Below are 27,571 nucleotides of genomic sequence, written 5' to 3' on the forward strand. Positions count from 1 at the left end.
AGTGATTACAAGGATATCCCACTACCGGAAATGTTTTCCTCAGGCTACTGAACTGTGAAGTCTAGTGACAGACTTTCATTAATATACATTAATTTATTATCATGCAGCAAATAATCTAGAGGAGGGGTTAAAAATACTAGGCTGGACAGCTCTGCAGAAAATTGTAAGAAAACACAAAATGTGCCCAAACCAGAAGATTTTTTATCTTTTTGCCCCTCCAATATGTATGTTTGTTTAACAATGCTACTGTTTCAGAAAATAACAGGGGGATAAAGGGTGAGCATTTAAAGAATAATAGTTGCCTTTTCACCTCTAACTGTATTTTATGCTATAGGGATTAAATTTGAGTTCTGTTTGTGATATGTTCCTTTTTCACATGGAATTTCATTGCTTTCTTCAAATGAATGGAAGACTGTAATGTAGAGTGAGGCTGAAGTAACATTGTACTGGTAGTAATGTAAAAAATCATCCATGCAATCCCTTTTTTTTATTTTTTAACAAAACAAAACAAAAACCCACAAACACACAGAACACGTTTGCAATAATTCACTGTGAGCAAGATGCCCATAGCCTTTCCCCCACCCTCAGCAGCTCAGTGAGCTAGCTGAGCAAATACCTCCGAGAACACTTCCATATCAGTGCAAGGCAGATTTTAACTTCACCAATTAACTGTCATCTTTCTCAAGGCTTTAAGCATTCACAGTGAGTGCACAACAATCTGCATCAGAACCACATGGATACACGGAGAGAAAGCAAGAGAAGATGCAAGCTGAATTATATTTTGCCCCCAAGGAGAGCAGCAGTTTCTGAAGTTTAGGGTCATATCCTTTTCAACCCGTACTCTTCCCGCAGGCACCAATGCAGGAAGCACACTGGCACTTAACAGCTGGTGCTCCCGATTAGCAGACCTCAAGGGGTTAAAGTGTTTGCCCTTAGACAGTCGCATGAGTGGAGTATCCAGCATGTCATGAAAACATGGAAAAAGTTGAATTTCCCATTCCTCATGCAATAAATAACAAGCTAGCCAAATACTGCTGCAATAAACTCCACAAGGTGATCAGCAGCAGCTCGCAATATTTAAAATTATTACGAATTACCTAATGTTAGCTTTACTACTATAATAATGAAATCTTTCCTCTTGTCTCCTCCCCCTAAACATGGCAGGGGACCAGTTTTGAAAGGCACAAGACACATGAGAAGCACTCGGTGGAGGATAATCCCTTCCACATTGCAGCAGCATTGAGGCCACCATGATGGTACAGGAATGTGACAAAGTTTGTAGAGAGGTGCAATGTGTTTTAACATATCAGCTGGGAAGAAATGATGATGGTGTATCATTAAAAAGTGTTATTGAGTTTAACAAACTACAGAGATCGTGCACCTGGAAGCACAATGATTTTTTTTCCCAGTTAAAATAATATTCAGCATTTGTTAAATATAAGATTGAAAATTTTGGCTTAATTGAAGCAAGCTTTGAGATTTTATTTTTAAGTAATAAGCTTGAACATACTTGCACTGAAAGCAAAGTCAAAAATCCTATTTTATTCATTACTGATGAAAAGTGCAGCACAGATTCTGTGAAACTGATAGAATTTTATATTAAAGCACTATATTAAAAGGAATATTTTAGATTCTAGATGCTCTGAATTTTCTGTATATTTATAAAAATAAAATGATCCTTAAATACTTCATCAAAGCAGTTATTTGTGGGGGGTTTCTTTTTAAATTACCCAAACTGAGGAGTTTTCTTTGTGAATGTTTCACAAATATGTATCACTCATAAATATTACATTAAAAAGGATTTTTCTAGCCGGGAAAAACTTTCAGATCTACAGGCACATATCCTCAAAAAGATACAATTATAAGTCTGCAGAATGGCTATAAATCTGCTACTGTGAAACCTACATGGTAGCTTGGTCATTAGGGTGCTATGTTTAGATACATTTGACTTCTCTCCCAGCCTGAGACTCTGACTTCCCACATCACTTTAGTTAAATCATTAAATTCACCCTATGTTTCACACCATCATTTATAAAATGATCCATTTTTTTCCTACCTAATTAATTGTTATAAAGGTAAATCCGTTTACAAGCTACTTGGATAGTAGAGAGGTGAGGACTGAGATAAATACTCTTTTTGTTGTTGTTTTTTCAATACCCTCTGCACCTTTCTCAGCCCTCTTTCTGATCCCCTTGATCATAAAGTGATTCCAAAGCTGAATATATGATGTATGAGTCATGGCAAGCAGTTGTAAATATGGGATTATTAGTACTGGTACCATTTCTTCTTAAGGTGACGATGATGATCTGTGTGGGAAGAAGCATTTATCCCAACAGAAAAAAAAAAAAAAAGGGTAGTAAGGGGAATACAGAAATGACCAGTCAAGTGACTTTATTTATGTGGCAGTAAGTATTTGGTTTCATTCTAGTCAGATATTACCTTCTTAATGCATGTTTTGATATTTATTACATTTCACAGATTTTGAATTAGGCCTAAAAGTGCAAAGAGACTTGTTAGGTCAGATTAAAAAGCAGCTTGTTAAAATCTTGAAGGAAGGGTCCCTAATACCGTTCTTTCCAATGATGTTGCTAGAAGCTGAAAAAGATCCAATTAATATTTGCAAGAGGCTGCTGATCGGCAGCCTTTTAGCCTCAGAGTCACGCAGTCGGGAACGCTGGGGAAGAATCGCATCTAACAGGACGAAAGAGTGAGAATACAAGTGAGAGAAAAAATAAGGGCAAAAATACGGTGTCAGCAAGGACAAGCAGCTGTCTCATCACTGTGTGTCTGCATTTAGGAAGAATACAAGTCGTTTTTGTGTTGGGTGATGACTGCAACACTCACACCTAAAAGCGATGCTTCATGGCCAAACCAGGTTTGTGCACAGCGGCTTTGTGCTCCCTTTCTTCCCTCCCCACATGAACACTCTGACAAATTGGCTTTCTCGGGTTTAGCACAACACTTTCTGGCCCTTTTCTGCACTCAGCTTTGCCTTAGCAAGGAGGCAGACAGTGAACTGCGGAGAACCAAGGACAGACCCCTCCTGAAGAAGGACAGACACTACCTAGAGCTAGGTCTGCCATGAGCCTAATACACAAAAAATACACATCTATACAGCTTGCTGTGGTACGGTATATGGAAACAGCAGTGGGCTCTCTGGAGAGTTAGCAACGTAAATCAGCACTCACGGCCTATTACACTGTCACAGCTATGGTGTTTCTAGCGCCCAAGCCAGCTGGACGTAGTATGGCTATGCTGTAGATTTGCAGTGCCCCCAAAGCCCTAGATGCCTCCAGCTTCCCACTGACAGCTTGTAAAGGACAGCTCGCATAGCTGCTCCAGCCAGTGTTTGCCCCATTGAGTGCCTAATGTTGCTGCAAAACATTTAATCACACCATATGAGGGGCAAACTCAATCTGATTAAAGAAGAAAGGGTCATAACTAGGGGGAGTGTAACACCACTTCTTCACTGACCATTAGTTTTAATGGCACACTGGTAGTATTTACTAACTAGCTTAGTCTCAAAGGCCCAGCCTCATCTTATCTATTCCAGCCATCCCTGAAGTTCGAATCTGAGTTAGTCATCTCCTCTCCCAACAGCTAAGAGAGAGAGGGAGAGCCCTGGTGGGCAATTCATTTGCCTGAGAATTATTCTCCAGAGGTGTTTATCATTCTCCATCAGCAACTGAGGAGACCTAGACAACTAGGTTAGGGGAGACGCTTAACATTAAATGGTTTATATGGCTAAAGTTAGCTCTAATGAACCTGGGTTGAAAAGAGATGAGTTTTTGCACTGTGGTTTCAGGCTCATGAATGCTGGGATCTGTCAAATCTAATGGTGTTTGAGATCTGTGCTCTGTGGCTGCTGCCTTCCCCTTCCTCCCTAAGGTTTGGAAACCTTAACAGAAATGGCAAAGGAAAAAGCACCAAGGAACCACAAACAAAAGATAAACCATCTGCAGTACAATGTAGGGAGTACCACAGAAGTGAAGAATGTTTTGTAAGAGTAATTGCTGGTTGTAACTGCTGGTTTGTAACTGCTGTAATATAAAACAAAAGCCAACCAACCAAAAACAAACAAACAAACAAACAAACAAAAACAAGAGTATTTTCTTGCTTCAACTTTCATTGTCTGAGTTCCTAGTAAGTAAAAACACCTGTAAATATTAGAGTTAAAAAGGGGAGCTGAACAACAGCTACAAACTACAAAACCAAAACCAAGTTTTATTTGTACTTATCCAGACATCTACTGCTGTAGCTGCTGGAATTCTGCTATTGGCCAGGAGGATCTTTTGATGCTTTTCATGGAAAGAAATGAGCATTAGCTAAAGAACCAATGAGGGACTCACTTTTAAAGATAACAAAAAAGATAAATGCATTCAGGCTGGCATTTTCATTAAACACTTACTCTCTCTGAGATGAACAAAATCTGTGTGCATGTGTGTATGTAGTTAGGGATGGACCCAACCCATACCTGAATCTATGAACAGTCTTTACTCTCAGTCAAAATACATAAGTGCTACTATACACTTAAAAAAGACCCAAATTAAAATTTCACTACCATTATTAATACCAAACCAAACAAAACCATAAAACAAACCAAAACAACAACAAAAAACACCATCCAAAAACCCAATTGGCAAAGGAAGCATACAAATGGAGAAGGGAGTACTAAAAGTAATAAAAGTGAAGAAGAGAAAAATACTGTGACATTCATGCACATGCACACAGAGTATACATTGCATAATGTGTTATTGGTAGCATATTTTATATTAATATTTTAAAACTGCATTTGAACATAACCTGTATGTATAAATGTAAGTTATGTGGCTTTATGCAATCCAAAGGAAGGCGATAATGAAAAAGGAGCAGCCTGGTATTTTAAAAACTGCTACAGGACACTAATTCTTCTGAGCATTCAGTGATTTACAGGGAGAGAAATTCACTACTGACATGACAGTTTTTAAGCTAATATCCTTTGTCAATGCAGAAAAAACATGCAGAAACCACTCACTGTAACTGCATGCAAATGGGTGCTAATGTGAGACCCAATCCTCACTTCCACTGTGCATGAGATTAAGTCAAATCACAGTTTATACCATACAGAAATTGTTTCTCTGTTACATCTAGATTTTATCCAAAAGCTAAAAGCAATAGGAATATGCCTAAATTACTAAATTTGAGAAATAGAAGTTAATAAGCTGTATTCTGTATATGGGCAGATATCCTATAATCACCCATGATCACTCTAGAAAATACTATGGCATGCACCTAAATTTAATTTATGCATGCACGCGTGCACCCACACACACAAAGGGGATGATGAGTCAGCAAGGATCGAGGATGTGCTGCTACTGCCTGTGTATAGGTGTTCCCCCGTGTCAGCTCCTATAGAGCTCTAAACAATCTGCTTCCTTCAGCACCTCTTCTACAAAATGTCAGCTAATTACCTCAAAAGCAGTTCATCTCCATGTGCTGAGTCAAACGTGAACAAAGTTAAGATGCTGACTGCAAAAATCACATTTCTGAAAACGCGCCTCAGTTTGCCCTAAGAAGTCTTGGAGTCCCCTTTGGAAAATGAGAATTTACTTTGCAGGGCACTCAGAGGCAGCTCGCCCACGTCCAACTATTAAATTGTAAGAACTACATTTCACATTGCTTTCATTTCATGTTGCACGTAGGTGGTAATGCTTTCACGACAGTACATGGATTGAGTATAAAAGATGCAACTACTATGGATTTGTTCTTTAACAGAGTGTATTCTTAAAAGTGACTAAACTGGTCCAGTTTTAGAAGCTGTGGAATAATCACACTTTAGTTTGGTAATATACATTGTACCCTTCAAAGTCAGAAGACTACCATCTTGGTCAATTAAACACTTCTCTTCAAATCATCTACAGACTACTTGCGTGAGATTAACTACAAAGTAGTTCTTCACTCTGTGTGTAACCCTCCTTTTCCAAACATTTGCCCAGCTGGTTCTCAAACTGATAGTACTGTACTTCTATGACCAGCTTTTCCACTTTTCGATATTCTAACCTACACTTTGTGTGAAAAAAAATGCTGCCCAAATTCCTTATCTGCTTGTCTCCTCCTTAGTTTCAGTCAATGACCTCTTGTTTTCAAATTAGTCACTATCTCAAGCTGCTTACTGACATCAATACATTCCTTTCAGGGTCTCCTAACGCTCTATGGGGACCCCCCTTCGTGCTGCCTTTCCCAAGGAATAGTCCATGTCTGATCAGTCTTTCTTCACAATTCATTTGCCCCAAAACTTGAATAATTAGGTTTGCTTTCTACCACACTTTTCTAGTCCCACTTCTGTTTCAATAAAATCTTGAGAACAGCAAAGAAGTCAGAAATACAGCTCTTTTAGGGTAATGCCTCACCACTAAACTGTATAAAAGGAAAAAAAAAACAAACAACAACAACCAACCTACAAAGAAATTACATCAATAATGTCTTTGCTTTTGTTTGAAATCTCTATATTCCATCTGGGAATCCATCTAAAAACACAGTCCACACAACATACACAAAGAAACATCAACCAACACCACCTTCCCCATTGTCACTTATTCATTTTATAACCAGAGTTTGTAGAATGTGCTAGGTTTTTATCTTAATTTTATGAACTATTAATCAATGAGCACAGTGTCAATAATGTGGAAAAACCTTAAAAGTTTACGCATCAACATGTATTTTGCAGAGGAAACAAATACTATTTTTAACATATTTTTTTTTTTTTTTTTTTTCTAAATAGTGAGGTTTCCCTTAGCATCACAGCCTGGACTGTAAAAAGCTGCCCTAAACGTTCCCTTTACACTTTTGCATGTAGCTGGGGGCCCAGCTCTCATTGTGATTAATTATCTGCTGGGAAACGCTGCAAGAATGAGCACTATTTGCCTAATTGTGTTTCCAGGGTAACTCATTACATAAAAGTTACAATACATAAATGCAGCTCACTTGAAAAACAGGCCTTATAACATATGATATGTTTACAAGGACACTAAGAACTTCCTTCAGAAAATGAAATAGCCACGTTTCAGAATTCTATGGTTAACATCACTGCTAAGAACTGAGGCAGTCTTGTGGGTAGCACAATAGCACACAAATCAAAAGCTAATTTTTTTGGCTTTACCGGCCTGCATTTTTTCCTAGAGATAATCATCTAACTCCCACAAACCTCAAAGAGCAGTGATGGAATAGATTCAAACTTAGAACATGAAAATAATTACATTCTAAAGTCTTCTGCTGTAAATTCTTCTCAAGAATTTCAATTAATTATAATTCCAATTTTTGCTCTTTTAACATTAAATACTATTAAAAAAAAAAATCTCTCCTTTACACTACATATTCTCTCAACCACTGTGTGACACTTGTAGTATATTAAGTTTTAAATTTACAGGAGAAACTGTATCATGGGCTGAAGAAATACTTTCTCATTCACCAAGAGTATGTCAGAAATAGACTGCTCTTGACTTGGATCTCTAACACTTAAGACTAGAATATTCTCAGACTTTGCATAAAGGTTGAAGAATAAGCAGATTGTATCCATTTTAACATGAATATGGGCAAGTATTTTCTTTCATAAAATCCTTTCAGAGAGGATCCAACCCTACAACTTCATTATGATTGTTAAATCCACACAGCAGATAAGCAAAACCTCAGCAAGGGTTCAGATTAGCCAAAATCATTTGATCATGATGAGTCAGAAGGCGAACTAGAGAATCTTTTGTTTTGCCTTAAAATGTCATGGTAGAAACTGCATCTGCTCAGGAGCTGACTCACAAGACTCTCAGACAATAGTGTAGTGGGGGCAAGGAAAGGACTTGCAGAGATAACCTCCACAGCCAGCCCAGGCCAGAGTGTGTGCGCTCATCAATTATAATCCAGGGTTTTGAATGGGAGAGAAGAAACCATTGGTTCAGCTTCATTAAATCAAATCTTTTTGCTGGGTTTTAGAATTCTGAAATCAATACTTTAAAAGGATTTTAAAATTCATATTTACTTTCCTTTTCACTCATCTCATTCCAGCTAGTTCAAACATAAGAAAATGGATGGTCAGCAAACCCCGAACAGCTGCTAGCTGGATTAATATCTAAAAATCAAACTTTTATCCACACTATCCAAGCCTTTCAGTTCAGAAGAATGAAAGTAGGAATAATCTTTTTTTACCCGTAATCTTTCTTTTTTCTTTTCCATGACAGAAAAAATTAATACAAGTATTTTGAAATATATCAAACTTTTAGTTACTAATACATGCCTGCAGGAAAGACAATAAATGATAAATTTCCCACTTTTTCTCTAAATCACATACAAAAAATCCCCAAAACTGATCAGCTCAGAGTTACTTTGAATTTGGGGTGAGGAAGGAATATCAAGTAGACTCATCTAAAACAGTTTGTCCTCCCTAGTAACAAAAGATAAAATTTGTAAGTACATTAAGAATGTTAAAATTCTCAGCAGAAATCATCCTTTAAAAAGTCCCTGTCAAAAATCCAGCAAGCATTGTTATCTACAAAAACAATCAATTATCATTTTCTGTACTTATTTAAATCATGAAAGCGCACATACAGTTGAAATACATAATTTCTGAACTTTTCACTCAAAAATAAAACTTGCCCTAAGCTGTCTGTCAGGGAAATTGGAGGTAACTTTGATAACTCTTACAATTTTCATATTCATGTAAAAATAGTATGCTACTGGAAGGCCTGTCTCTACCACATAGTTTTTGTTATTACTTTGATGAGGACAGGATTAGGGCCTTGTAACCGTTCTGCTTATGAATCTAGCAATAAAAATAATTATGGTAATAAACTACATGATAAATAGCACTGCTGGGTTACTGGAACAACTAAACACAAGGACACACTTGCATTTAAAACTTTCCACTGACACGACACAGGAATGACAGGACTGAATAGACATCGTTGTTCTCGAACTGTTCCAGTTACCTAATAAGATTATTTAATGTAGCTATTTGGAGTGAATACACAGATGCAGCCATTATATTTATTGTGGAGAGGACAGAGAAATTCATTAAAACCCCCACCCAACAGGAAACCCTTCGTGCAGAGCCTCAGGGATGCCCAAGGGCCGGTGAGGCAGCTGGGGCCAGGCCAGGCTTGCTAGGCACAGGGATCCTTGTGGGACTCTGTGTGCCCTCCTGCCACCCAAACCCTTGCCCAGGGGACACAAGGACCCTGTGGAGACATTGCCACCCTCCCAACCTTTACCATGCACTAAAATAGGGTGCTTCTTTTCTTTTCTTTTTTTTTTTTTTTTTTTTTTTTTAAGTTCCATTCCTGTTTTGGGGCTGTCAGCCTGGTGTGGCAGATGTCAAGCATAAAAGCCCTCAATTTTTTTCTCCCTACTTTAGGAGCAGGTTGCTTCCCGGTGGTTTTCAGCGTATAAAATAACATGAGACACGGCAACAGGCGAGATAGTAGAAGATACCAATTTATAACATGCTTAATAGACTAAGTATTAGCACTAATTCAATGAGCGGTAGGGGAAAAAATTGTTAATGACAAAAGCATTTACAGTTAACTGTCCAAGAGAATGTAGGGAAGTAAATCATTACATGAAAAAAGGAGCTCCTTTTCTCCATCTACCCCATTAAAAACCCCACTAAAGAGCCAAGGCATTTATTGATTGCTTTCTACTTTCCCACTGCCGAAACTAAGTACTCCTCTATTTACTTTGATTTAAAAATGCATTATTGTCTACTTTCTAATAAACCAGACAGTGGAACAAGAAACTCAAATTATTCTAAGTTTATTCTTAAAAGTCCTTTTTTTTTTTTTTTTTTTTTTTTTTTTTTTTTTTGAAAGACTGAAGGCCTTAATCCTTAAAAGCCTTTTTGAAAGAAATGTTACTAGATGCTGGCCTTGCAGCTGGGCCCAGATTGAAAGTGCACTTACATTTTTATGTTTAGCACTGAAGGACTCTGAAGTTAGCCCTCGCACTCCACATAAAAGCTTTGGAAACGGCATTCTTTGCCACTCGTGCAATTCATTCTCTAAGAAAAGGAAATGGAAAGAAAGATTTCATGTCCAGGGCTTCAGGCCTTTGATCATTTGATGAACATTGGATCCTCAACCTGGGCCTCCAGCTTCTCAGGCCAGACAAAGAGGGCCCCGGCCGCACAGGCTGGGCCGCGATTCCCGCCCGAACAAAACCTTTGGCGGCCGCACAGTGTGACAGCCTGGGAAAGGCCCACCTCAGCAGGGCTGAGATGCCCGCTCTGCCCTTTGATCTTTCATTTAAACCCCAGCCAAAGCACCAGGTCAGGGGATTTCACGTTGCACACCCCCATCGGCAGAGGGGAGCAGGTCAAGAACAAAATGGGGGTGACCGATCTCCAAAAAGCCCTGTGACGCCTTTCTCTGGCCAGTTTCACATGACTTGTCTCGTATTGTGAAACACTAAGCCCGCACTTAAAATGGAATTTGACATTACATGCTACAATGGAGTCAATAAATGGCATTCTTCAGTGCTTTTACAACAAAGTCAACCCTCCCTTAAGTGCCTGAAAGCCTGTAGCTAGAAAATACTTCTCATTTACTTCTTTATGCAAGTAAATTGCATATACTTTAAATTTAGTTTTCATTACAGCTTCTTGTTGCTGACGACTGAAGTGAGCTGAACAAACACCTAACAAAGGTGTACATTAATTTTACTACATACCATTGCTTCTGTTTTCAAAGACTAGGTTGTCACGTGGAAAAGTGCTGCAAATATCTCCATGTTCTTTCACTGAGGGAAAACCTATTTTCCAGTAAGCATGAAAAACTGATCTCATCCCACTGGAAAATCTCCAGGACAGGGCTAAGGAGAAGGCAGACACAGGAGAAGAGAAGGCCAACTTCTTTTAACATCAGGAGCAAGTTCCCTATGATGCTCATGGACAGAAAACATACCCCTTTATGTGCATGTGTGACCAGACGCATTAACATTCAGAATACAGAGGAAAAAATGCTAAATTCTTCTTTCTGATGGGGCACCAGGTCATTATGTCCCACAGGACTGAGATATGTGGATGCAATATATGACTGCAAAGTGTGGAGTGTATTTTTAAAATAAATCTAAAAATATGACTACTTTAGAAGGTTTAAAACAACCGTAAAGTGATTAGAAATCAAAGGTTTATTATTTCATATAAATTAATTTATGTTATTACAATTAATCCTTTTTCTTTAAACACAAACACGTTGCACACAATGGCAGATCAAGGTAGCTTAAGAACTTAGCACAAGAATTAGAAAGGCTAATGACAATTTTTTATTTTCAACCTCAGGAATTACTCTTCCTCTTAAAATGCAGTTCTATGACAGTGTAATATAAACAGTGTGGGAAAGGGGTATGATATATCAAGTTGACAATTATGTCTTTTTAACATACAGTCAGGTTTACTTGCCCACTTTTACCCTCCTTCCTTTTGAAGACTGTGTCAGTATTAAAAATTTGGTTTAATTGTATCATACCTAGATTATTTCAGGGTATCTTAAGCACTTCTCATTGTGAACCATATAATGATCAATAAAAATAATGATTCTAATGTCTAGAGGATCTATAGATTTTTACTTTTAACACGAACATTAAGACATTTCATTATTTCATGAAACACATTTCACTGACAAGGAAACCAAGGTATAGGAAAGTTAAATAAGTTGTTCAACATTGAACATAGAGGGGCAGAACTGCAAACAGAGCACTACAATTTTCCAAAGAGACAAATTTGTGCAAATTTGTGCACTTTGTGCATGGGGACCTGTCTGGTACCAGATTTTCTAGGCACTATGGTGCCAATGGCCAGCTACAAGAAAAAGCAAATGTGCTTGACCATTGTGGCTTAGTAGGTGACAATACTCTGGGCAATAGTCATGAAGCAGCCCAGGACCTAACTAACGAAACCACTAAATAAGGATTGTACAGCCTCGAAGTATCTTCTTCTAAAAACTGCACTATTTAAATAGTAAAGTTAGAAAATTCAAATAGTTCTCAACAGCACAAGAACATCTGCTCATTCACAAAGCATTTGCATTTGGGTTTGTTGTTTGAAATCACTATGAAAATGAAACTTAAGAACATTCAGGAAAAAGTACAATTTGCCTCTAATTTATTCTCAGGTTTTCTGTGAATATTGCTCCCCACGTTGTCATGGCAACACAAGCACATCTTTCAGTACCAACAAAGTAACAAGCCTTTTGATTCTCACCTTTAGCCATTTTATTGAGAACCATGTCAATTAGAATGTAGGTTCCACTTCTTCCTGCACCATCACTGCCAACAGAAAGGGAAAAAGAAAAAATAAGGCCTATCAATGTGCATCTAGATTCAACATAAAGGTACCTGCCATTATGTTATACTGTTACACAAGGACTGAATGAGGGGAAATGTAGGGTACTGAGAAGGGGAGAAAGAGCTTGCCCTGAATTAACACAAGTTGTTCAAGGAAGATTAGCCTGCATGGATACAAGGGCTTTGTTTTGATTTTTTAAGCCAAGCTGTGTTTATGCAATAAAAACATTTTAAGCAACATTGGAAAAGCCAGTAACATTAAACCCCTAAAAGGATGTAATTTTTGTTCTTCAAGTGTAAATATAATGTGCTTATAGTCACTTGCACTTGAGTTCAAGAACTGCAGAATAAGCTAGACCAGCACATTATCCAACACTGTCCCAAAATGTTGTGGATTGCATTTGAACACAGCGGCCAGAGAATACATTGAGACACCAGTCTAAGAACTGATATATCTGATTACTGATGGACTGCAGTCTTTCTTCACTATATATCACAAGTGATTCTTCTTTTTTACCGTTTGCTTCAACTCTTCCGTAGTTGCAACAATCAGAAAAAAATATTATGCAATTCCTGAGAAACAGCTTTAACTTTTGTGTGCCATCAGTCTTGCCTCAGAGATGAGAGACCAAGCCTTGGGAGTGGAAAAGCTCCCTAATGGGAATGCAGCTTGTGTCCCTTTCAGACATCAACATATAATTGCCAGTGTGATGTTCTTTTAGAGCTGCTGTTAGCAAACATAATTAAGACCTTAAGTAAAAGCTTTTTTCTTTCCCTTCCCCCAAACTTTTAAAAGGTGCATGTGTGACCAATTAGACTGTATATAGTTTTATTAATTAAGCCCTTATTTTTATTGATAGCTCAATTTGTGTACAAGAATACATGAAAGGAAAAATAATAGAATAGTGTGAGGCACATTATTTCATTCTGTTTATAGGCAGGCAGGCTATGAAACTTCATTTTTATTAAGTCTTTGTAGAAAGGCTTTTTCTCTTTCAGTTACTAGATGACTTCTTAGAGAGGGAGGTAATGGTAATATATTTTTTTTCCTATGGCTGTGAAGGGAACAAAGGCATAATCTCATTAGTTAAGCTGAATGGTGAGAGACAAAGCAGTGATCAAGCTCAATAAAAACAAAACAAAACAAAACAAAAAAACAACAACAGAAAACTACTGAGCGAATGGTAGACATTTTCATCCATCATCATAAGAGAGGAACAAGAAACTTTAAGGCTCTTCACTCTGTGTCAAATGTTTCTTTTCTTAGGATTCCTAAAAGCACAGTAAAGGAGCCTGCTCCAGGCTGTTTTCATCTGCAGAATGCCTCCTGGCATCTGGGGGAAGGTGACTGCTGAGCCACTGGTGACACAACACGTTCCCTCTCCTCCCTCCCACAAAAAGTGGAATGTCACGTCAAACACCCTGCCTCTTAGCAGGGCTTTGTTGTTTCTATTTTCCTTGTCTACAAGAGTATTTTGAATAATTAAGTGCAATGTTCTCCTTAAAACTCACAATGTCCAAAATCAAACATTAATGTTACTATGGCAAAATTTTCCATTGACCTACCCAATAGGTTTCCATTGCATCTAGCAGAGTTTGAGGCCTAAAAATAACCTGTGCTTAAAGGATTACTCAATCTGTGGGTTGGTCTCCACTCCCCATCACCACCCTCCTCTTACCATGATCAATGAAAGCAAGTGAAGAAGAAAAAAAATTAACTGAGTGCTAATAAAGGCTAAATTGGGAGGGAATGCATGGAACCACTATCATTTTGTAGGAGATGATTGAAGGAATCAAAGTACTTCTTATATTTGAAAGGCATTAGCCATGCATTCTTAGTTCAAGACACAACATCTACAAAAGCACAGGAAAGGATAATTTTATTAGGAAAACAGACCCTAAACATTATTTAGCATTAAAGAACAGATGATTTATATTTCCTACCTTCAGCCTACCTTACTGTCTTGTTAGTGATTTATTTAAAGCTTTAATTTACCCATTTTGTTTTTACCTACATGAAATTCTTGCACAAAAATCTCTCTGAAGCTATTTTAGAAATTGTACTTGCCTGCAATGAACAACTACTGGACAAGAGCGACCCCTGTAGCACTTGTTTACTTTTCTGAAATAAAACAGACACAAAAAATTAATTAAGCATATTACATACTGTTTCTTTAGCCAACTGTCAAAAATAAGCAATAAGAAAAAGCAAATATTGCAGCCCTTAAAAAAAAGTCCAGTTTATAATTTCCTGATATAACAAGCAGTTGTTACATACATAATCTTGTTTAAAGTTTGCTTCTGCTTTGCTGCTGTAGAAATCCTTGGTAACATCCCATTACCAGTGTTGGTTAAGCAAATGAAATAATCTCTTTTCTCAAATGTCTCATGTGTTAGCTCCAAACTAAGGTTATCACAAGATGCTTTAATTTTAAAGCCAACTATGAGTTCATGAATTTGCTCATGAAGCAACAATAAAAACAAAGCTATAGAACAGGTCTGCCAATATGTAAGTTCAATGAAGGAATTAGCTAGTGCTGAAGCAAACCAAGATGCCCAGTCTAAGAATAAAGCTTGCACAATTGTTTTAAAACTAATTAAACTGCCCTACAAAAATCCAAATCCCAAATCCCTCTTCTGCTCTAGAATGTATTTTACATATGAAGTTTGTTACATACCAAAAAAACACCAAATATGTGTGCATATGTTAACAAGGCAAGCTGAATAAAGGATTAATTGGGAAAGCATTTCCTCAGGAAATCAAAACCTTTCACTTTCCTTGATGAGATGCTTGAGTTTACCAGAGCTAGAAGATCTCCTATATAACCATTTCTTAGGGCAGCTCCATGAGATGCCCAGTTACTCCAATGGTCCCCAGCTTTGCCAAGTGTTGCAGAGGATCCTAACTGCTAAACTGATGAAGTGAACTGCCAGAATTTGGCAACTGTGCAACAATGTTATTATGAATTTGAAAGCATAACTAACCTCCTGAATCATTTAGTTCTTGGCTCTTCATCTATTCACTAACATCTGTGCTGTTAAAGCATGCATATATCTTTAAACATTGCTTACAGTATAGCCTGAAGATGCCTAAACTTCTAAATCTGACAAGGAGTCTGGATATTTGGAAGTCAACGCAAGCAGGCTATGGAGATGCTGATGATGTCCCAGGAAACTGGGTTTTCACATTCTGCCTTTTACTATTCAAGATTCTAACCAAACTTGATAACAATATTAAGTTCTCTTAATGATTCCCTTTAAACACTAGGATTTAGGATTTTTCACAATCCTTACTCTCTTCTGCTCATTTATGTGAATTCATATCCACAGAGACATTCTGTCTCTTTTTATACTCCTCGTATGTAAGTAATGCAATAGAATAACTTTATCCTTTCTATGAAATAAATGGCAAGCCATTGAGAAGCACCTGACTTTGAAAATTAAATGGGACAATTATTTGTCCATAATACATATACAGCCACTATCAAGCAAAACTCTGCCTCCCACCATGTGCACTAGGAGAAGAGCAGTTTTTGCACTTAAGATATTACTTAAAAGCTAATAATTACAGAGGGGTATTTACCATTTCTTTTTCTGCTTATGTGGTTCCTTTGTTCCCTGTATGGCACTACTATACTTGCATGTTGTGACTAGCCACCTACCAAAGTCCTAATGTACTTTCAGTGACAAACTTGAACTGAACCTATCAGAAAATCAGACAGCCAGAGACGCATGTTAGGGAAAGACACCTTATGTTTACCAGTTTTATTGAACAGTTTCAAACATTTTAATTATCACACATTTCAGAAAACACAGTAAAACAAAGGGTTTCAATACAGCTGGTTCATAGTTTTGTCTACATATAGTTTATGAAAATATTTAAAAGTGCAGCAACGTCTCATGTCATTCTTAGTTCTGGCTAATGAGAGTGAGCTGAAAATTCATCAATAAGCAAAGTTCTTGAATGTTGAAGAAAATATATATAATATATATATAAACATATACAGGAAGAATTAACTTAGAAAGAATGATTAGTAATACAAACCAACCCTTGGCTCATTGAGTGAAAAAGAAATCATCATGCAAACCATCAGCAAGCAAAGGTCAGAGGTCGTTAGAGGCTCAGAAAAGGGGTTTCCCACATTGTCCCTGCAGCAGAGTCACAGTTTCCAATGATCACTTTTGTGACTATGCAACTGGGCTCATATTACTAGCTGCAACATCACAAAAATGACACTGGCAACCGCTAATTAGCTGGCAAAATAAGAATTTGTCCATTTTTAAAGTGAGCAGTGTTAGTAAATGCCATTGCACACAGCAAGAAGTGATAGCATAATAGATATATATTTTAAGCAAAGCCCTCACATGTGATGCTAATTATCTTTTAGCTTAGCAGTCCCTCTTTAAAGTGTAAATGTGCTCCCTCTGGGCTCAAGAAATATTTAATTACACATATCAGTGCATGACTAACAAGCTAGTCCAGAGCAATAATGATTGGTCTATTGTTCAAAATGAAATTAGGACTCCAGAAGCATTTAAAGCTGACCAGTGATTTCTGTAGTAGCCTCACCTCTCAGGGACTGGCTTTGGCACAGATTTTTGAAATATGTAGAATAATCTCTTTTTGGCAATTTATACCTACATTATGAAAGTGTGATAGATTATTCCTCAAGGTTTAATGCATCTGCTAAATACTAAAACACTGTCTGATACACAGTAAGAGAAATGTAAGCTTTCAGTTTTCAAAGAGACTTGAAAAATTTCCTTGAATAAAAATTATAAGGTCCATATTCCCACAGACTCTGGGCAAGGTAATTTTGGGAATCCAATTTTTCTTGGTGATGAATTATAAAAAATAGAGGGTTGGTTATGTATATGCTTAATTTCATATATGTATGTGAATATATAAATATACACACATATCCATATATATATACAAACACACTGAATGCACATAAAAACATAGATAGATTAAAAGAAATGAGAGCAGCCCCTTCCTAGCACCACCTTACTACAAGCATGGCAGTGCTGTCAGACATTCAGGGGGCTTTATGACTCAGCTGTCGTAATCCAGCAGAGCTCATACTTTAAATAGGAAGCTTCAGGTGCAAAAGATGTATTGTATAAATGAATTCCAAATACATTCCTTTTTTTTTTGTCCTTAAAAGAACAGCAAAATTAGATGACCAAGAAAACTGAGATTCATAGACCAGCCATAGTGCATGCCAAAATTCCTTTTCAGAAGGAATTTTACTATGCATTCAGTATTATGAGTTCATCGTACAAAATCTGCACATAGCAAATGATTACGGTACCCTACGCTGGACTGTGAATACATATTAAATGAACACTCAGAATTCAATTAAATCTTAACAGGTTCATTCCCATACTTGCTTTAAATGGAAAGAATGGCAGCTCAGCTACTTTTCTCATCTAGTTATAATTTTGCTTTTTCAAAATATCACACAACACTTCTTCAATGAGGCTATTTCATGCTCGCACAGTGTCACTAAGCAGCACGTTCCTGGTGATGTGAACTATGATCTACTCTAGACCTAATCCTGCAGTTCATGCACGGACCTTGAGTCTTATTGAACCAAACAGGAGCTGCAGTGCTCCAAGTTTCAGATGTCCTAGCTGATTTGTAGCCTAGTTAGAAACGATAGCAAATTTCCCATTTAATTCAGAAGGGGTAGAATTGGATGCTGGGTTGCACCAGTGCTGCAGCCTTGCATGGCTTAGTGCAACTCATTCAGCATTTTCACCACAAAAATTCACTACAGGCAACTTCCACAGTGCCAAAAGCACAGGAAAATCAACGTAAAAAATCACATTAAAATCTGTATTTGAACCCAGAGAACCATTGTAAAATTCTCCATTCTATGGCCCTGCTTCCTTCCTCTGCTATTGCTTTTGTGGTGTAACCCTGGAGCATGTCCAGATGTTCTTACCTAGCCCCAGTTCACAGCGACTGCTGCACTCTGTCACTTGACCTGTAATGCATGAGATGATTCTCTGCTCTGAAAAATCCTTGCTATACATACAAGAACACTGATGGATAAAGAGTGGCATTTAGCCCTCAGTTTCTAAGGGTAAAATATTGCCAACAGACAACTGTGCAGCCAGCTCCCATTGGACATAAGCCAGCTTCTCCCCTCGGGTGCCGATGCGTAACTCCTACCAGCATCAGCCAGAGCTCCGAGCACTTACTGAAAGAAACAAGTTTGGACCTTTTGAGCACTGAGCCCTGTATAATCACTTCAGGGGGCTGTGGATAATATTGTAGCACGGAGAGGAAAACAGGAGATCCCCGAGGCCGCTTGTGGATTGAGAACCAACTCCCCAAACCTCCTGGAGATTCTTTTCATTAGTCATAAGCGCATCGCTGTGGATTAGCTGGTACATGCTAACACCTACACGCGATGCACTGGGCACGGTTTGCAATCAAGAAAAGATTATTTCACTCCAGTATTTATCATGTATGGCTTTAATTTTCAAATTAAAATTTAGATAGACACAGCAAACATTAGAGAAGGTGACAAGGACTTTCACAGGTTTTGCCTTTGTATGTTTCTATTTTAGAGCCATGCTGACTTCCTTTAAAATTCCAGAGGGCATGCTTTGTCAACATTTTCATCTGCTTTCTCAAATCTCCACCTTTCTTCAGCCAAAAAATGTCTAGAAGCTTCACTGCTTGATCCTCACAAGCAAACACTACCATGGGAATGCCGTTATTGCCATATGACTCCATTGTGACTTTTTTTTTAAAGTGTGTTGATACTACATAATTTATTTGTGAGATTCCTGTGATAAGGATCATAGGGGAGCCACACAAAAGGCTTGGAAGTTGCAGATGGCTAAATACTTGGAAAACAAAGAAATACAGAAGCACTGAAGAGCTGTACAAAGGAAAGAAGGCATCAATCTCTAAATAGGAAGTGAGTGTGTCTATTTGTGAGGCAACACCAAAAATCAATCTATTGCAGATTTTTATGTTAGTTTATCATTGCAGCATCACAGGCTGAGGGCACTCTTTCAAAAAAGAATTACTTAAAGCACTACTAGAAGTACAGACAGTTCAAGTTTAGTTCCTCAGATTTGGATCATCTTAAATAAACTGCCATACTTTGTGCTTTACCTGCGGAAATCCAGAAGTGATCTCGTGGAAGCAGGAACTCTCTGATCGTTCCAGCTGAGGAAATGGAACTGTGTCACCGTGCGGGTCTCATTTGTCTGCAGGTTCTTCAAGTAGAAGCTCCTCACTAGGAAATCCTCACACCAGATGTGCTCAGAAACAAGGTTTACCTACACCACAGAGAATAAATGGTGATCAGGGATTTTGCTTGCATCTTCAGAATTGTAGGTGTGAGTTGTCTTGGATGAAGGAAGTGCACCAAATTTTATTAGCAAATTGGCCAATGAGGTGAAAATATTTTTTTTATTTAGCAATTAATGTTGTCAGGAAGGGGTTTGCTGCCACTCCTATTTAATTGAAAATATTAAAAAATTACTGTCAATTTTAATGGAAAAGAAAAAAAAATCACTAAATTGAAACCTGACGCTGTGGCCGTGCCTTTTGTATTCATGTAACATCATACACATCAGACTGCCAGGTGCTTTTCACATGAAGATGCCCACAAAGCATTGCTCAGGCTACATCTGAGTGATCTTAAAAATCTCACAGGAATTCACATGAGAAGTTAAAAGTCAAATTTTTCACCCACATAGAAAAATAAACATAAAAATGCAGCTTATTTTCAGAGTTAGTTTTTCAGATAGAAAGTTTTTTCACATGTTGGTTTAAATGACAATATTTCTTCACATTTTCCTACTCATATTTGGCATTGTGTTGTTATTTTCTTCCTCTGGTCAGCCAGACAACTGGAAAAACATGACAGCCATTCTCAAGGTTACACTTCCAGAAAACTGGTGATACGGTATTTTGGGGTAGCAATGCAAAGCAGAAAATAAAAATCTGTATTTATTGTTGTGACTGAGGCAAGAGGTAAAAATAGCATTAATTACTAAAGCTATACAGAGGCTTTTCCACAAACATATGCATATGGCTTTCCTAGGGCAAAATTCACTAGTTTTAAAAATACTAATTTCCTATAAAATATAAATATGGGCTTTTATATTTCAACCACTTGCAAAAACATTTTAAAGACAAAATCATTGTCTTTTTTTTTCCCGGCACCACTTGGCTCATTATTTACTAGATTTTACCCAGCGCAAACTACCGGGTAATGAAAACAACGCCCAAATTTCCCACAAATCTAAAACTACTCAAAGACACACCAAGGGGATTTAAGAGACCTCAACTCGATGTACAGCTCAGATCAGCTGAAACAGCATTTTGCCCCGTATGAAATCGAGCCATACCCTTCCTGTCACGTTTACAACCCGGCATTTTGTTTAGGTACCTCGTAGATGTGGTAGAGGTTTGACCCTTCGTCTGGCCAATAGTGGTAGCACTGCTTGACTCCGTTTTCCGCGAGGGGTGTCAGCATGACAATAACGACACAGCCGTTCTCCCAGACCATCTGCAGACAAAGAAAGACACCGTGGCCACATTGTGACTGCCTAATTACTGCATGACATGTATAATTACTGCACTCAGACACACAATCAAAATTTATTCCATTCACAGGAAATTTATTTCATTTTCATTAGACACTTTTACTCTGCAGCTGCTTTCAAATCCCTGAATAAACTGGCACCATATTTTGCAGGCGTCCATGAAATATTAAAGAATTTCCAGCAATTTCAATTTGTATCTTCTACAAAATCTCTCCTTTTTCTCGGTACTTTGTTCAGCTGCTTTTCTGTCAAACTTTCAGATCCACAAAGGAAATACTGAACAATGCTTGCAAAACACACGGCTATGTGGTGTTTGATACTAAACACCAAAGGAGCATGGACACACCACTAAGAGCATATTGACCTGCTAAAGTTGCATTTGCTGAAACCCATTTGTACCTTCAGTCTTGTTTCTCTTTACAGTGTGCCACAAAGCAAAAGCTACAAAACCGCTGCATTGCTGAAAGAATCATAAAAGTTGCACCTAAACAACAAAGACACAATTACAAAAGATTTGCTGCAAATGTGCATTACTTTTTTACTTTCTCTTTATTCTCCTCTTTCTTTCTTTCTTTTTCTTTCTTTCTTTCTTTCTTTCTTTCTTTCTTTCTTTCTTTCTTTCTTTCTTTCTTTCTTTCTTTCTTTCTTTCTTTCTTTTCTTTCTTTCTTTCTCTCTCTTTCTTTCTTTCTTTCTTTCTTTCTTTCTTTCTTTCTTTCTTTCTTTCTTTTTCTTTCTTTCTTTCTTTCTTTCTTTCTTTCTTTCTTTCTTTCTTTCTTTCTTTCTTTCTTTCTTTCTTTCTTTCTTTCTTTCTTTCTTTCTTTCTTTCTTCTTTCTTTTTTCTTTCTTTTTCTTCCTTCCTTCCTTCCTTCCTTCCTTCCTTCCTTCCTTCCTTCCTTCCTTCCTTCCTTCCTTCCTTCCTTCCTTCCTTCCTTCCTTCCTTCCTTCCTTCCTTCCTTCCTTCCTTCCCCTTTTCTTTTTCATTGATTTTATTATTTTTCTTTCATTCTCTCCCTCTCCCCCACTCCTCTTCCCTCTTTTTATTTTTCCTTTTATTTTTTTCTCATTTTCTGGAGCTACAAGGGAAGCCCAACCCATGCTGCAAACCGTGCACTGTCAGAGCACAGGTATAGCAGAAACAGGAGGAAACTCTTGTATCTTCGCTATCAGCACAATCTCCTAACAATTTAGACTAGCCATGGTCCAGGATACAGGAATCCAACACATCTTCAGCTAAAAGATCTGCGGATGCCTCACACAAACAGCAGAACAAGCAGAGATACTCTGGTCTGGTGCATCTCCCTTCCAAACACAGCCCATGGCTGAACAAAAAGGCTCCTATGAATTAATACCAAACAGCATAATGACTAAAAACTGTTATTATTATGCTGTACATTGATGTTATATTTGCATACAACTTTCATTGTCTTTTTGCTAGCATATAAAATTACTGAATGAAGAATAAACTACTCTTTTTGTGAAGGGTTATGTTTATTTCACAGAAATATTTATAAGCAACTGTATTGACATGTAAATTTTGTAAACAAAAAAGGCCTTTGTCTAAACTGTGCAAAGATGAGATGATACATTCAATTCAAGGATTATTTTTTTTAATTACATATCAAATAAAAGGTTTCCTATTCATGGATAATGATGTTGTCTTCTCTTTTAAGAATAGCTTGCATATATAGAAACAAATAGCATTTTTCTTTGCCTTTTTTTTCTTTTCTTTTCCATTTTGTAACATAATTGAAATAACTTTTAAAAACAGCTTAGAATTATTTAGAGAAATTAATCTAGGGTTTGCACAGAATAGGGCTATTTATAATTTATATAGATAGAACTGAGGAAAGAAATTGTAGTTGGATATAAGGAATAGAAAAAAACTTCTTTTTTTCTTTTTTTTTTCCCTTGAAAAGATTTTTCAAATCAAACTATCTGTAATCCGCTCATCCTCCTGTTAAAAAACTGACAATACTGCAAAAACACCAAAAAATGCTATAAATTGATAGATAATTTATTTTTTCAGACAGATGCAGATTTATCATTTGTATCTTTTTTTGTCTTTGCATTTGTTTTAGACCGCAGCTGGCAACCTTCTTTGTATGTAAGGAAGATGAATTGGTTTTCATTCATTCTATCATAGTTTCACCTTTTTTAGTTAGCAATCAGACTAAGATCAGAATTCAAAACATGTATCTTACTTTAAAACTAGCCCCACTAAATCAGTACTTTCATCACATAACGATTTAATGTGCCTCTAGAAGGTATAGAAGCTCATTGAAGCCATTACGAAAATGAGGAGAAACACAGTTTTTATGAGTGTAATAAAAATACAATGATCTAGACCATAAACTAATCATCTAGCACTCTGCTTGTGCCACCCAAGTGTAACATTATAAAAGCCCACTCGTTTAGAGAGGAATCCTTACAGTTTGGCAGCCCTGTTCATTGGTTCAAAGATACAGCATTTCATTAGAGAGGGGCTGTCTGCATCTCTGAAGATTTCATTAAGCATAAATCCAAATGAAAGTTAATTTAAACAAACAATTTCAAAGTTACTCCGGGGTATAATATTTCTTTTAGGTCATAGCGCGAAAATGTAGAAGTCAAATCTACTAAATCAAGAAGGCAATACAATGTAGTGGCATCACCCCTGTTACAAGCAATTGTCATCGCATCTTGTGTGCTTACCATTGAGATGGGATCTTTACTAAGACTCACAGGCTGCGACTTGAGGACTACCACTCTTATTTGTTTCCTTAATAATTTAAGTATTAGACCATGGGGATGTTATCTGTATTTCTAGCCAAATAAAGCAGAAGAGGGGTAAGTTAGAGGCAGCTCACAGTTTTATACTGTGGCCAGTTCATCACCCCATCTTTAACTTGGTGATGGGTTCAGGCACTTCAGGTCCCAACACCCAACACTCTGCTGTGCCCAGTGTGCAGAAAGGGCTGTGTGCTAGGAGGTGGCCCCAGCCAGTGCGTCCCTGTACTGGAGGAGCAGGTAGCACAGCCTCAGTCTGTACAGCACCAGTACAGCTTCTGGGGAAGTGCCTTTGGTTACCAAAGTGACATTTTGTCTGGGCTCAGAGAAGAAAAAAGGAGGTTCAGACACAAATTCACAATAATTCACATAATTCTGAACTTTATATGCTTCCACAATTGAAAGTAAGCTATTGTATATGATACTAAATTAAATAGAAAGTAAGGTCCTCTGGGCAGAGGCTTTTCTTTTTAGGTATTTGTGCAGAGCCTATCAAAATTAAGCCTTAGGCTCTAAGCGTTAACTACTGTTAGGCAAATAACCATATAAAACTAAACTTCTCTAGATCACTTTGCATAGGCAGCTTCATGTTTGTAATTTATGGCAATACTTGGAGGAAAAGAACGTGGAATGGAATCTTCTGAATGAAAGTGATAAAGTCTGAGTTACGCATAAGAGCTAACTATAGAGCTCTGCAGTGCATGCTTTGTGGAAAAGGGAAAACTGTATAATTGTGTGACATGTCTACCTTCAGCCTATATGCCATGTTAATTATCTTTAATGAGGTTCTGCTGTATGCATCATTCTCAAAACATTCCTTAGACAAGAATAACACCATCCCTTTCCATTTACTGCAAATTAAAGGCTGAATCCTGCAACCCAAAGATGAGCAGTGCATTTGACATCCGCAGGATTCCCTGTTGATGAAACCCACCACATGGAGAGACCTCATGCTGTGGCTATCGAGCATGCCAGTCCCATACAAAGGACTTCTGCATTGGGAAGAATTAAATTTAGTATGAATTACTTGTAAAGGAGCACAGAACTGCTTTTTCAAATAAGGAAAAAAATAAAGGCACAAACAGAATCAGTGCTACAACTGCCACAAATCCTATAAAACAAGCATTTTTGAAAGCTTGTATGCATATTTACAAATTCTGTTGTTTACTAGCTTGTAAATAAAATAGTTGATATGAATCCTCTTATTTTTGTCAGACACTTGATCATTTTGAAACTTCTTTTTATAATTACGGATCCACCCCAAAACCCCTTTTCAGCCATTTTCTTCTTTGTTTTAGTGATAGGGAAATGATAAGATATGTGTTCCAATCAGATGCTGTTCTTTTGACAGGGACTGGTGGAGAAGTTTCTAAAATGTGATGATTTAAAAGTAGAAAATAACTAGGAAAATCGGTTAAATCCAGCCTGTTCACTAAAAATAACAGGCTAATCACACCAGCTGCATTCTGAAAGAGATCTCCAGTAAACTGAAGAATCTACCTTCTCTGTCTTTTAAGTTTCCCAAATAGTTGGTAAATGTAACTGTTTGGAAAAGCGGAAAACAAACAAACAAATTCTAATTCCTAATGGTGATCAAAAATCAACAAAAATAAAAACAATTCCTAAAACTGCAACAAGTAAGGTATTACCACTTACAGGATCAGATTGTACACATCCTATTACACATCTCAACTCTAATTTCTTTCAAGTTCTCCACTGGAAATAGAAAATGTTGTATTGAGACAGTCAGAAAATGGTATTTTCTGGAATATTTTAAAAATAAACCTCAACATTTTAATTAGTTTAAAAGAAAAGAGGGGAGCTTTTAACTTAAAAAAATATTTTTGGGGATTTAGAATTTTGTTTGCTTGCAAAACAAGCTTTTTGCAAAATATTTTGGTTGACGATAGCTTAGCCTTTTGATGTGAAATGGGTCAAATCTGCCAAAATCAGTGTCCGTTTGCAGAGTCACAGGTGTGCCAGAGGACCAAGAAAATCCATAGTTTTAAAAATTAGCTATACGTTTTATGTTTAATTAGAAATTACAGATAAAAGGACATTTTAAAACATGAAGTGAATGGAAATCATTCCATATGCCGCGTGAAAACAGTACTCCATGTTGAAGTTGAATTCAGGAGCTATGACTCAGAGCTTTCCTCAGTCTGGCCAGGAGCAGCCACACTGCAGCAGTGATGACTTCAGAGAAGATCATATATAAGCAGGTGGCAGTCAGGCTGGCTGCATGCATTATGCTCCTGCTGCTGCAACAACCCTTCTTTGGAAGTCAATGAGGAAGGCAGACTCAAGATGACTGCATGTGTTGCTGTACCTTCTGCTGTCTCTGAGAGACATGAACTGCTCTTATTCTTCTCAGTAGATGGATAACTCAAGCCTTATTATTAAATAATTTAAATACTCTGTTTAGTATTGCAGTGCTGACAAAACCACATTAAAAGGGGACAGTCCCACCAAAACTTCCATAAATTAGCTTTTCACTTTAGTATTGGAGAGGTGGAACTCCAAAATTAAAGGGGTATTTTTAAAAGGACCACTTCTAATTACCTTCTCTGACCTAAGCCTTAATTAGAAGTGAGCATGGTAAATGCACACTCCTACACAGAACGCCTATGGAATTCCTAATGCAATATTTATTTCACATGGCTTGATAAGTTACTAGAGCTCTAGGGGCTACTGTTCTGTGCCTCTCTCTCCCTTGCTGTTTTTCTTTTATTAAATTAAAATATGCATATTTTACACATTGAATTGCTCTGTTTCTCTTTTCATCTGCTTTTCTTTCTGAAGGTGAAAACTGATTAGACATGCAGGAAGTCCTGTTCCAGGCAAGGAAAATAAAACTTGGGAATCAAGACTGCTTGAAAGCGTTGTGTTCTGCACAGATGAACAAAATGGAGAAAAATAATCTAGTCTGAAAATTAATTTCAGCATTCACAAAACATGCTGAACTGGGAACACAGAAACCAGCAATCAGAGCAGAGTTTGGTACAGTTGCTCTTACTCAACCCATGGGCTTGGAACACCAATTTTGCAAGGAGACTCATTCAGCTACAGCCACATGGTCTTTTGTCCATGGGGATTTGCCTTTGGAGATCACTGATGACTAATCTTTTTTAACACAGGAAACAATCAACTGTCAGTATTTTGTATTTGTTTTTCTGAATTGCAAAATTGGAAGAGAAAAGCAAATGGTGCCAAACAGACATGCAAACATTTATCAAGTCCTCAAGTCTGAAATTCAGGAATTGGGTTCTTTACATGCTGGTGTGATCTGGGAGTAAAACGACAGACAAATTTTGAACTGACTCTGACAATATATTGAATATGGGTAGAAAAAAATAGTATAAAATAGTTTTAGATTTAGAAAAGCAGAATAGGGGGCAATGAAAATTAAATGGCAATGGAATTCCATGGCTCAGATCAGGGCTTTGGTCTTTACTCCTGGGACTCTTTCTGCAATTTACATTTAATAGTCTTGCAATAAAAATAGAAAATAATCAAAGGAGCAGAGATGAGGTCTCACCATGCCCAGCTGGAGGCCCCAGTCACAACAGCACAAACCTCTGCTGCAGTTGGCAATAGTGTGTCTTTAACAAGAAGAGCAAAGATCTCAATTTCAAGAATATTTCATGTATTGGTGAGTAGTGAAGGAAAGATGGGGTAATGAAAATCATGTATTTGATTCAAAACATGTCAGATGAAGCTCTTTTTCATATCCTGGAAGAGCATCCTAAGTTCAAAGGGTCAACACCTGCAGTCTGTCCTCCGGGTGCTGTAATGGATTCAGCACTGTTCATGTGTGGTACCTGCTCCAAGACTCCAGTCAGACTGGGACCCTCCAGGGGGATTAAGGCATTGGGAGAACTATCTGGCCTGAGCTACAGATCTTTTCAGGTAAAAGGGCTG

General features: G+C 37.5%; 1 protein-coding gene across 3 annotated transcripts in view; it reads right to left on the reverse strand.

Moving 5' to 3' along the window:
• PTPRN2 (protein tyrosine phosphatase receptor type N2) overlaps positions 1-27,571 on the reverse strand; it is a 649,793-nt gene that overhangs the window by 13,081 nt on the left and 609,141 nt on the right. For all 3 annotated transcript variants that reach the window (XM_084509497.1, XM_084509495.1, XM_084509496.1), the window contains 4 exons: positions 20,727-20,846; positions 19,442-19,608; positions 14,372-14,425; positions 12,221-12,285 (listed from right to left, as the gene is read on the reverse strand). In XM_084509497.1, the coding sequence (XP_084365623.1) occupies positions 12,221-12,285; positions 14,372-14,425; positions 19,442-19,608; positions 20,727-20,846 (406 nt within the window). The remainder of the gene's footprint in view (positions 1-12,220; positions 12,286-14,371; positions 14,426-19,441; positions 19,609-20,726; positions 20,847-27,571) is intronic.

Source organism: Aythya ferina (assembly GCF_964211825.1).
Source record: "Aythya ferina genome assembly, chromosome: 2".
NCBI classification, from domain to species: domain Eukaryota; kingdom Metazoa; phylum Chordata; class Aves; order Anseriformes; family Anatidae; genus Aythya; species Aythya ferina.